This window comes from Cimex lectularius, unplaced genomic scaffold, assembly GCF_000648675.2.
Source record: "Cimex lectularius strain Harlan isolate CLEC.00 unplaced genomic scaffold, Clec_2.1 scaffold31, whole genome shotgun sequence".
Classification (NCBI taxonomy): domain Eukaryota; kingdom Metazoa; phylum Arthropoda; class Insecta; order Hemiptera; family Cimicidae; genus Cimex; species Cimex lectularius.
Window position 1 is genome coordinate 2,303,660 of NW_019392645.1, and position 11,837 is coordinate 2,315,496.

At 36.1% G+C, this 11,837-nt stretch overlaps 1 protein-coding gene across 1 annotated transcript; it reads right to left on the reverse strand.

Annotated features, from left to right (window-relative positions):
* Positions 1–860: 860 nt before the first annotated feature.
* On the reverse strand, positions 861–9,145 carry LOC106670498 (transmembrane protein adipocyte-associated 1 homolog). The gene is made up of 8 exons (XM_024230440.1): positions 8,438–9,145; positions 4,714–4,846; positions 4,372–4,534; positions 2,950–3,146; positions 2,827–2,887; positions 2,577–2,760; positions 2,379–2,508; positions 861–1,032 (listed from the first exon to the last, which is right to left on the reverse strand). Exons 1-8 carry the CDS (start codon positions 8,578–8,580, stop codon positions 895–897), a joined length of 1,149 nt encoding a protein of 382 aa, XP_024086208.1. The 5' UTR covers positions 8,581–9,145; the 3' UTR covers positions 861–894.
* Positions 9,146–11,837: the final 2,692 nt, after the last annotated feature.

Here is an 11,837-nt window from a genome sequence, read left to right on the forward strand (position 1 = left end):
ATATACAAATATCATCAAAACACAATGGATTACAAACTTTTTTAATTTATCGGTATGAAACTTATATTCAAGAAATTTTCCATAAAAACAGGTAATTCAAAACAAAGAATTATCTATGAACAATATGTTAACAAAAATAAATAGTACAAAAATAAAAATTATAATCAATTTCACATTCTCTTTTTAACAGCAGAATTTCACAGCACTAGTTAATACACTGCTGATATTTAACGTTGTCTAGCATCACTAAAGTAAATATAAATAGTTCTAGTTGAAAACAGCCACATTAATTACATGAAATAAAAAGTCAATTCAACATTATAAAAAGCAGAGAGCAAATTAGGTAAACTAGAATCTATAGAAGAGGTATCTAATAAGTTAATAGAGCCATATTTGTATGATTCTCAACAAGCAATGGCAAATACATAAATTTATTTTTTAAAAAAAGCACGGAATTAAACATTTTGTTTATGTAAAATCCCTACATAATTAATGCATATATACATCTAAATACTTTATGGTTATACTATTACATGAAAACCTATATTACTAAACTCACTTCAATGATGGGCGGGCAATAATGATATAATTTACAATGTGTTTTAAAAACAAACACTCTTTGGTATAAGTAGATTGCACATTCATACAAAGATCATAAGGAAATTCAATTATATGTTACAAAGGAAAGAATTTTCATTAACACACTTACTTAAAACTATATATCACAAAGTTATTTATACCATTTATCGTCAGACAAAACGATAAACGGTGAAATTATTGTGTCTGCCTTTCAATACCCACCTAAAACAAAAAGAAAAATAATTGAATTTATTGTAATCCAAAATACAATTTTTTCTAACCTTCACAGCTCAGATGTAATTTTTTTTATGATTCTTATTTTGTATTAGTAGGAAGGTCAATCGTTTGGCTATCAAGACTATAGCCAGCAATACTATCAGGACTCTGAAGAGAGATAGAATTATCCACCAAGCCTTTATTATCAAATTGAGTTGAGTCATACACATTATTGCCCTTTAAAAAAATAAATAAATAATTTCTCAAATGAATAAAAAAGTAAATATTAAAAAATTCAACTCTTTGAGAATAAAACTTAATATAGGGTGTGTACATAAGTTTTTTCACTTGTCAGAAAAAAGTAAAACTTTCAAAATATAAATCTATTTTTAATCCAAAACATTATTTCCTTTGTTTTTCTATAACATATTGTCAACATTCTGGGAAGAAAAATAACACCTTCCTGTACAAGAAGAAGTCTGATTTTCATAGCATTTTTAGACAAAAATTCCCTTTTGACTGGTTGTCTAGGAAGTGGAACAAGTAAAAATCAGAAGTGGCAAAGTCTGGAGAGTATGGAGGGCGGGGCATTTGTTGCCAGACTAACTCGGCGATTTTATTTTGAATGAGTAGCTGCGCGAGGCCTAGCATTACTTAGGCTGGATTTTTTCCTTCAATACTGACCCAAGACACTCTACCTGTATATATCTCTGCCGTAAGGGTTTGATTGCGTGGTAGTTCGAACATCCCATCAAACAGACAAAAGGACCTAATGAGAGGGCAATCCTGCTCGTGACAAGAATGGCAGCATTTTATTCTTCTTACAAATGGTCCTTCAGTCTTTAACATTTTTGTGAAGTGATGTCAAAGTTCCCTACAACATCACTAGCAGAACTGATTCATTCCTGTTTCCAAAGGTTAGTCTAGTCCCTTCTAATGCGCAAAACATTTTACATTTTCCCATCATATTACCCACAACTAGGACATCACTCATATAGAGTGAGACCAGCCATTGGCTGATTTTTCTTTATGTATCCACCGAGTGAGCAAATAGGAAATAAACCCTTCTGATTTATTTATTCAGATGTGAAACACTACAAGCCACGTCATCTTCCTTGTTCTTGAGGGGTGATTCATGCATTCCCCAAATTTCACAACGTAGCCTAGAGATCGATCGGATTCTTCTTTCTATTTCTGTGTCATCAGTTAATTTGTCCCCATCTTCCAATATCACTAATAATTTGTGCTTTAAGCTTGTTAGGCATTCCATAACGAGGCTGGTCTTTGATTTGTCAAAACTGTTGACTCACATGTTCTGTTACTTCATTAACACCATAAATTCCAACAGGCATCTGCTGTTGTACGCCTGAGATTGAACTCATATGAAATACTCAAATGAATTGAGTCACAGTTTATTCTAGACTAACTTTTAGGATCATCTACCCCTTTCTTATCAATCTCTTTTAATAGGGCTTTTCCCACACTAGAGCTAATCCCCTAGCAGGTAATAATGGATTACCATTATAAGGATGAAAGTCGAAATTTCAAAAAAATAAAACCTTATGCACACACCAAATATTTACCTGGTAAATGTAATCTGAATCTGTTTTCAAAGATGAAAATGAATGTTGATGTGGCAAAGAAACAATGTCGTCTTCCAATCCATCATCTACTTGTGCTTTGTAGGAAAACATGATGCTGGGTTGTGAAACTCTGCAATTTAAGTAACTTATATAGGAAAAAATTATATCTGATAAAATACTGTTGAATAAAAACTATACCCAAAAAATTCACTAAGGAAAGTATGATATACAAGTGGGGTGAATAATGTGAAATATAAACAAGTCGTCACGTCGACAACGCATAATCCCTCGTTAACCGAGTACAGGAGAAGGCCACTGCCTATCGATTGAGTTAAATTCAATAATACTAACATCATAATGTAAACATAAAATGATCGTTTACCTAAAACAAACAAATAAAAATAGAATATTTCATTTCCTACAGATAAAAAAAAAATTAAATAAGTACTTGGCAATGCGAGCCTCTCCCTGAGCCTCGTCCATGGTAGTATTAAGATTGACATATAAATCTGAAAACAATAAAATGTTTTTATCAGTATTTTTTCGTCACAAACATTATTTACCAACTTACCAGGGTGAAAACGATCGACGATATAAACCAAAAGAGCATACCTCCATGCCCGAACAAACTAAAATCTTTACCGTGGAGTTTGAAATTATTGTCAGGGTTGAAGATTTCAAGAGTCGCTTGAGAACTTGAGAATGCTAACGATATTAGAGAAGTAGCCAAGAGAACATGTCGTATACTGCTTCTTGAATCTAAATGGCCTAAAAGCATATCAATTATGAAACTATCATAATAATCAGTTATGTTGATGATTTTTAAAGAAATAAACAAACCCCTCCACTCTAAGCCATATATTTTATTTAAACCCTTAAATAATATATACAGGTGTCAGTGGCCATGACGGTTCAAATCTAGCGGTCTTGCATTCCACCTTGACATACTTACAAATAGGATCTTTTTTCCAAAAACACCGGCACCCCTAGGGTTCATATAACCTTGTAGTTGAAATACCCTCGTTTAAAATAAATTTAAAAAACCTTTTAAGCCTCATGTTTTATACTTTTCAGAAACAAAAACAGTTCACATTAACACTATGACTTCAGGAGGTTCCCCTCCTTCAGCAGTTTTGTTGTTGCATGTTTCTACACGGTCACCAGTTGCTCGTTTTTACCCCGAGATCAACAGGCTTTGTATATTCCCTCTGATTCCCCTCATCCTTGCTCTTTTCTCTCCTGTGGACTCTGCCACTTTCTTTCATTCGAACTCGCTTAGTTCCAATCACTGGGCCTTTAGAACCCAGGCCATCTAAGCCATGGTCTGTTAAGCAACAAACTTTAACAATATTTCTGATTTTGAACACAATTTTTTTTTAATTGAGATGAGGCGGCCTTAGTTTTTAGGACAACTCTGGATAAGACTATTTAATTTTTGATTTATTCATTCATTTACAAAAAAAAAAATTTCAGGGTTATGAAATTATGTAAATGAAAAGACAAACTATTGAACCTTCTTCGTTTTTTTATTTAACTTTATTATTGGCAATAATAGAAAAAGGTTGAACATTTTGTCATTTATTTCATATAACAACCCTGTAATTCAATCAACCTTTACACCTAAGGTGCTGGCACACCAAAAATCAAAAACCCGCCCAAGTTTTTGCATCAAATTATGAGCAGTAAGATAAATTTGGTGAGCGCAAGCAGTGAGCCATGAAAAAAGGTGATTCATTTCACTGAGAGCGGTTTTGATCCGATCCTTAAAAAGAGTAGTTTTTCCTCTCTTGAAATACTACATTTTTTTAAACTCTTGCCCCAAATGCAGACACCTCTGTTTAGGCCAAGAGTGATCTTTATAGGAAAGTTTCCCTATATTCGCATATGATTAAGTGCAAATTATTTAAATAACATGTAATATAGTTAACTACAAAATAACATACAATTCAGTAAACAATAGTGGAGATAATATGTAAAAAATAAATTAACATACCACAAGCTAAGCCGAATACCACAACACTGATTTCAGTTGAAAGGAGGAAAAATCTCACTGAAACCCAAAGAATGGTATCAACATAATTGCCAACCATCTCTGTCGCATTTACTGTCATCGACACGATGCATCTCAATAAACTTATTACGACATTTATTACAACCTGAAAATCAATAATCTGTTAGCCATTGTACTAAGGAATTGACATTTCAATAGGTCCTAAGTTAAGACATTTCAACAGGCAATATTTATAAGATTTAATGTTTAAACAGTAATAAATGTCTAACTGAATATAAAACAGTAAAAAAAAATCACAAGCTTAAAAAAAAAGTTTTCACTTACAAGTCCATAAAATGCCATAAATATTGGACTAGATGTAGCTCTTAACTTAAGCCTAGCTCGATTGAATCTTACAGCGAGGAATATCAAAAATAATATGTTTGGTATAAACATCACTAAATCCCATACTTGTATTCTAAAATAAAACAGATAAATGTATTAATCATAATCACTACATAAAACATATTTATTACACATATATTAATTATTTTCAATTTATTATTTTTTAATGGGTGGGCTACTGACAATAATCATATAAGCCACCAATGGGCTTTCCATTAAAAATCATAAGGGGCCCTGACAACCCACTCTCATGCCATAGGACCGCGTCTTTTTATTGGTTGCCATGCCTACTCGCTCCTTATAAGGGGCCACAGCATAGCACTCCTCAACCAAGTGTGACACACTGAACAACCTTTCTCTATAAGCATTGGGTTTTCCCAAAAAAGCAGGTGTTCATCAGTCGGGTATGGCCAGTACTCAAATGAGCGAGCACGATCCGTTCCTTGCATTTCTGACCATCGATGAGCCATCGCTTATTGACATGCAAGAGCTTCTTGGATGACTCTGCATCGATGCTGCCAACGTTCTTTTATTGTGTAGTTTACTATTCATACAGTACCCAGATGACTAATTCTTTTTCTGAAGTGCTCCAACTCAGCATATCTCTATAGCAAGAGCTGTTCTTCATGGTTAACAGATGATTCAATATCTTCTTTTAATTAACCAAATTGTAAATTTGGTTTTTTGGGTACGCTGACTTTTATTTTTATTTTTTGTTATGAATACATTATATGTATTATGGGACTTCCTTAACTCCCAAAAACCCATATTTACAATGATATTACTGAAACATCATTGATCGATTAAAAAGAAACAGGATTAACAATCACAATGACAGACCAGAACAATTTTAAAAAAAAGATAAAATTAAATATCCAACAAAGGCATAGACAAAGATAACACACACACACACACCACCTTCTCTTTTTCTCCCTACTCAGAAATCAACTTGCACAGGTGTCCCTAACCCTCCCTAACCAAATTTTACTAGCCCAACCTAACTTAAGGTTGTAACCTTAATGGTGATTAAGCCGTAAGTCTATAAAAGTCGGTGGTGCAGCTTGGCCCTATCAGAGTGAAGCCCCCTCAAAACCCTCCACAGTGGCAGCCCTAGGACTGGAAAGAACGGCGGAACCCCACGGATCTCTCATAACTAACGCTTGTAATTTTAATATTGTGCGCAAGGCTTAATTTATCGAGAAGGGGTCGGTGTCTAGTCGCCATCAACACCTCATCTAAGCTACTGTAGATTCCTTGATCTCATAGTCCAGGGAGACATCCTTCAATCCTGCCCAAAACCAACCAAGTCGAGGCCCCGGATGGGCGTCACCACAACCAAGCCCTGTCACACCGCCAACATGGGGTACCAGCAGAGGAAACAAGAGTTGAGGGGATAGGAAATTCAATTTTGTCTATTAGTTGGATGTCTATTAAGAAGTTAAAAAGTTGGTTTATTGATGTTTTATTTAGTGCCGATCGGAGGTCTTTAGAGATTTGGTGGAGGGTTCTTGCAGAGGTGGATAAAGGACAATCTATTAGGATGTGGGATATAGTGATAGGAGATGTACAGATTGGGCACATAGGTTTAAGGTTCTTTCAAGGAGGAAACTATGAGTAAGCCAGGAGTGGCCAATTAGAAGCTGGGTTAGGAGGGTTTCTTCTTTTAGGGAAGATTTGAAAGTGGATTCTCACTTGATATCTTTCTTTATTGCGAGAAGCTTGTTCCTGTGCAAGCACCCCTTTCATAATTCCGAGTCTCCCAGACGAGGTGCCTAAAGTGACAGCAGAGGTCACTGAAGGGAACCCCACTGTGAGTTATACCATTTGAGGTGGCCTCTCTTGCCATTCTGTCTGCCTTTTCGTTCTCAGTTATGCCAGCACAGCAAGGAACCTTTGACTAATACTTTTACGCCTATGTGTTGATATTGTTTTATTCTGTAAAAATATCCTGGATGTCTAGGTTTAAAGAAAGTATGTTTTTTAGTGTGGTGAGTGCTGAAAGAGCATTGGAACATAATTAGTGTGGCATGGGTTACATAAATGATGTTAATAGCTTTGTGTTTAGCTAGGAGTTCAGCAGTAATAACTTGACAACAGCCATAGTCCATATAAGTTTAGAGGTCATAATTGGCCATATTAATTATTTCAATTAAATATTTTTTTTTTTAGTTTAAAGTCTTGCTTCATATGGAAAAGTTGGTGTCACTACCAGGATTCGAACCCATGGTGTTTTATGGTATGGTAATGAGGAGACTAGGAAGCGGGGTTTGTGCTCCCCAGGCACTGCAGCCTCCTGGCTTATTGTACCATCGTAGTTCCCTAAGTTCAGTGCAATAGACTCAATCCTTCTTCTTAGAAATATCAGGTCATTGACTGTCCCTGCTACAATTTCATTCCCCAGATTTTTTTTTGTATGTTAGCTCTAATCTCCAATGAGATGTTGCTTCACATTCGAAGATGATACAGGTAACATAAATGATGTTAATGGATTTGATTATAGCTAGGAGTTCAGCAGTAATAATTAACATTAACCATAGTCCATATATGTTTAGAGGTCATAATTGACCATATTAATTACTTCAATTAATTATTCATTTTATCTGAGGTCTTGGTTCTTCTGGTAAAGAAAAGTGTCACTAGCGGGATTTAAACCCATGATCTTCGGTTCAATACGTCACTTCTCTAACCACTTGGGCTATCATGATAAGAGTGGTTAAAGAAGTGACGTATCGAATTAAAGATCATTGGTTCAAATCTCGCTAGTGACACTAACTTTTCCATCTGAACCAAAGCCTTAAATAAAGAGAATAATTAATTGAATTAACCTTAGTTTTTACCCAATCTAACCAAACCCTAACCTTAAGTAACCTTCTCTTGCCTAACTCCTCCCGAACCCTAACCAAACCTATCTGGTTCCTAACCCCTAGAAAGGTGTAGACCTGAAGGATACACACACTAGTCATTGAAAACGCTTTCGGATCTGGTGAAAAGCCTTGAGTTTAATGAAATCTAGACAATAATGGAGATTGCACGATAGACCCAATACTGGTCACATTCGTAAACAGGCGCACTCCTTTATTAATCTTAATCAGCAGGATTGAACAAAAAACTTTACAACTCCATATGGGAAAGAAAAAAAAATTAATCTCTCACTCAGATGACTAAAAGTGAAAACAAGAATAGTTCTAAGTTGGCTAATTAGTCATGATTTTTGTTCGTACTAGTTTTATTGGTTTTATTTTGGTTTACTTGAAAATTGTCCACTGCAGTATATGACTGCACGTATTGACATTAAAGTACAGAAATATATTATTTTTCATATGGGACAATAATTAGATAAGCTTGAATATCCGAGAAGTGAGGTTTATAAAGGTGATCAGCATTTTTACGATATTGTGATGACTGTTTCAATTTGGCATGTTTTAGAAAGTGTTATTGAAAAAGAATTCACTTTTCCGGATTTTCCTCCGTCCACGGAACGCCACCTCCAAGGACGGGTTTACGTAACGCATTCGACATTTCTACGCTTTCGCCGGAAATGAAGAGACGCAATACCTGACGACGCGTGTGACAAAAGAATCGACGATATTAATCAAATCGGGGCCAAAACAAATGACGGTTTTCCGTCTGTAATAAATTTTCCCGTGTCAGGTAACAGGCTCACCTGGAATTCGGCACTTCAATATACAAAATGAGTTTGCAAAAAGCTTCCTGGCTCGGTAAGGACTGAGTGCCGTTTTGAGGTGCGGCCGTAGGAAAAGACGCAGTCGCTCTGGTCGCGTAGCCGGCTGCCTCTGAGAAGACCATCGTCGAAAGACGAAAAGTCCGCCCGGTTGAAGAGTCGTGAGTCGTGAATGTAGCGGACGGCCCTGGAGACTGGAGGAAAAGAGAGACAGACTCTATGTGGAAATCGACTGCCAACTACATAACGCCGCCCCGCTTTTTGTCCGGATCGCCGCTCCTCCTTTCCGATTAACTCTTTCGAACGGGAAAAGTCGGCCGGACGAGATTTTTAAATTTGCAAACGGATCGAATTAACATTGTTTATTTAGGTCAGCTGTTGGACTGGAGAAGTAGAGTGTGAAACAGCTGTCGAACGAAAACTGGAGATCGGGACGGCCGCTGGCGCCCGGATCGATGACGGAAATCGATTTACGTCGAAAGACGACGATCGAGATTCTCGCCGCATCGCCGGATGACTCAACGGAAGGAAGACGAGAAAACAATACTAGTACAACATCATCTGAAAGATAAGTTTACGTTTTTTCTTTCTCATACAGAATTGTTAGGATTGTCATTTAATCCTAAGATTAAGATTAAGAATAAAAAAGAGTCGGTCTCTTAACGACCTGCTACCAGTATTATATCATATTACATAAACTGCTTAAAAATGATGTCAATTTTGTAGTATTTACTTTCCCTAGGATTTTTATTTTATTGTCGTTGTAAATTGCATTAAAATTTGTTCGAAATTATTGTTTTTTACTGAAGGAAAATTTAATTAAGGGATTTTGAAAAATAACAAAAGTAATTCCATAATTTTGTTTATTGGACACAATTATTTTTTTAAACAATTAATACCGTGTATAATATCCTCTGCACACCTGTTAGGCATTCCATTAATAAGGCTGTCACTAATTTAACACGCAACTTCACTCTCTAGATGTTGCAACGCTGCACTCAGTTGTTACAGGTTAACTGGCTGCGGATGGTGATTGAAAAGCCTTCTCAGCAATGCAACCCACATATGCTCAATGGGATTGAGGTCTGGAGACAATAAGGGAAGGGGAAGATGGGAAATTCCCAGGTTTTCTAAACACTGATGAACAATTTTGCCTCTATGAGGTCTGGCATTGTCATTCAGAAATCAAAAATCCCTGCCAATAAGATCCCTGGTTTGAGAGATGTATTCTTTGAACATAAGGGACTGCGGTGAGGTTGCCTTCAACAATATGGAGTCCAGTTCATCATCCAATGTAAATCCCAACCCAGAACATCACACCTCCTCCTCCAAACTGACTGAAGGTAGCACGAATTGGGCATTGTACGCATCCCCTGTACACGGTACACTCTTCGGCGCCTGCTATCACTATACAGACAGAAACACAGCTCATCTATAAACACAGCAACATTCCAATTGGTGTTCTCTTCTAGGCACTCGCTGCACCATATTCTCTTGAGTTTCTGATGGCAGGCAGTTGCTGCAGGTCATCTTAAAGGGGCATACAATGTGTAGCCAACTTCCCAAAGTTGATGCCTTGCCAAAACATCTTGTACTTCATTTAGGATTTGGCGGGCATTATGGAAAGGGTTCCGTCTTGCAGTAAAGACAATATTTCTGATTTCCCTTAGCATCATAATGCACTGAGATGAGAGATCTACCAGGCCTTATATTGGCACTTGCAGTCTCTCAGAATGGGGCTAAAGCTCGGGGGACCACACTCTGAGAAACGCAAACTTCCTCTGCAATATCCATTTGCCAGTGACCTTGACTACTCTTTCTCACAATGATGTTGAGAACTTTTCGTTTAAGATGATGCCTTTCCAAGGTCAAAGAGAATACAACTAGATTAAAACGGAGATTAAAATGAGTAATCTTCATGTTTACTATTCTTAAGTAAATCTGTTACTAAAAATGTGATTAATATTTGTTTACTTTTGGTTTGTATTTTCTATATTGCATTATCCAACTAACAAGAATATATCAGTTAACTTAATTAAAATTACTACAATAAGAATAAATTACAAATATCCCTATTCATTTTTGAGCAATTTAATCTTCTTGTTAAACTTAAGAATTTGTTTAGGTAGTGAGGAGTGGTCAGGAATTAAGTAATTTCCTTTTTCATTTTTTGCGTTTCGACCTTTATTGGGGTCATCTTCAGGGCCTGGACGAATTTCAAAACACGTGTTGATTGGAAAAAATAATCATACAATACAGATGTAAATATTATAATTTTTGCACCAAGTATTTCATACTCATATAAGATGTGAAGCTATACTTGTGGTGTCATATTTGTCCTGATTTGTGAAATTGTTGTGAAACGTTAATTTATATTCTGCTGTTTTTATATGATTGTGATATATCATATCAATATAATATCACAATCATATAAAAACAGCAGAATACAAATGCACATTTCATAACAAATGAAACAAATATCACACCACAAGAATAGCACCTCACTTTATGTGAGTATGAAATACTTGGTTCATAAAAAATAATAGTAAAAAAATTAATGGTAGCGTGGTCAGTCTGATAGACTTTCGCTTCGTTCAGTTCCCACCGTCACCCCTGGTACTTTTTTCACCTAACCCTTCCCCCCTACCATATATGATTAAGTAATCAACAAAATGTACTCTGGCTAATATGCAAGCTCATAAGGCTATAAAAAATTATATTACTTTTGTATTGTATTTTTTCCAGTCAGCATAATTATGTTTTGTACTTCACCCAACCCCTGAATATGACCTGAATAAAGATAGAAACGTTGGCAAAAAAAGGTGTTTTTCTAAAATTCATTCCTGACAGCATGAAAGTCACAATCATCGGGCATTGGGTTTAGTTAACGTTTGAAATTTGGTCTAAAATTTACTTTCTCATGCAGGATGATAAAGCCATCTAGTTTGCTCGGATTAAATCCCATGCATCCTATTAGCTATAATGAGAAAGTAGTCAAACAAAAGAAGCAACTTACCTTGGTTAAAGGTTAAAAGGAGTCGGCCTCTTTAAGACCCACGCACTGTGACCTTCATTAAGCTGGCATTTACCAGGCTGGAATACAATCTCATGAACCAAGGAGTTAGTTTTAATCCATTGCCTGATGAATCTACTCTTTTTGGTTTGGCATGCCACGAAAGGGTTCAGGGCCGAGAGGTGTCTTATTGAATTTTACTTGGCCAATTTATCAGCCTCTTAATTGCCTCTCTGCCCTATGTGCCCTGGTACCCAGACCAGGCTATGTTGTCTGACAGGGCCCTTATATAATCCCAAACAAATCTGGACTTTACACCCAATGAGGTATGACCATACCAAGATTCTTTAAAGTCTTACTTCTAATCTT

What these genes read in the sequence shown, in the direction of transcription:
- LOC106670498 (XM_024230440.1), bottom strand. Translation starts at nt 8,580, where the DNA reads ATGGTCTTCTCAGAGGCAGCCGGCTACGCGACCAGAGCGACTGCGTCT. An exon ending in GGTATTCGGCTTAGCTTGTG is followed by an intron (nt 3,147 to 4,371) that starts GTATGTTAATTT and finishes ATATGCTTTTAG; the next exon opens with GCCATTTAGATTCAAGAAGC. An exon ending in GGAGAGGCTCGCATTGCCAA is followed by an intron (nt 2,761 to 2,826) that starts GTACTTATTTAA and finishes TGTTTGTTTTAG; the next exon opens with GTAAACGATCATTTTATGTT.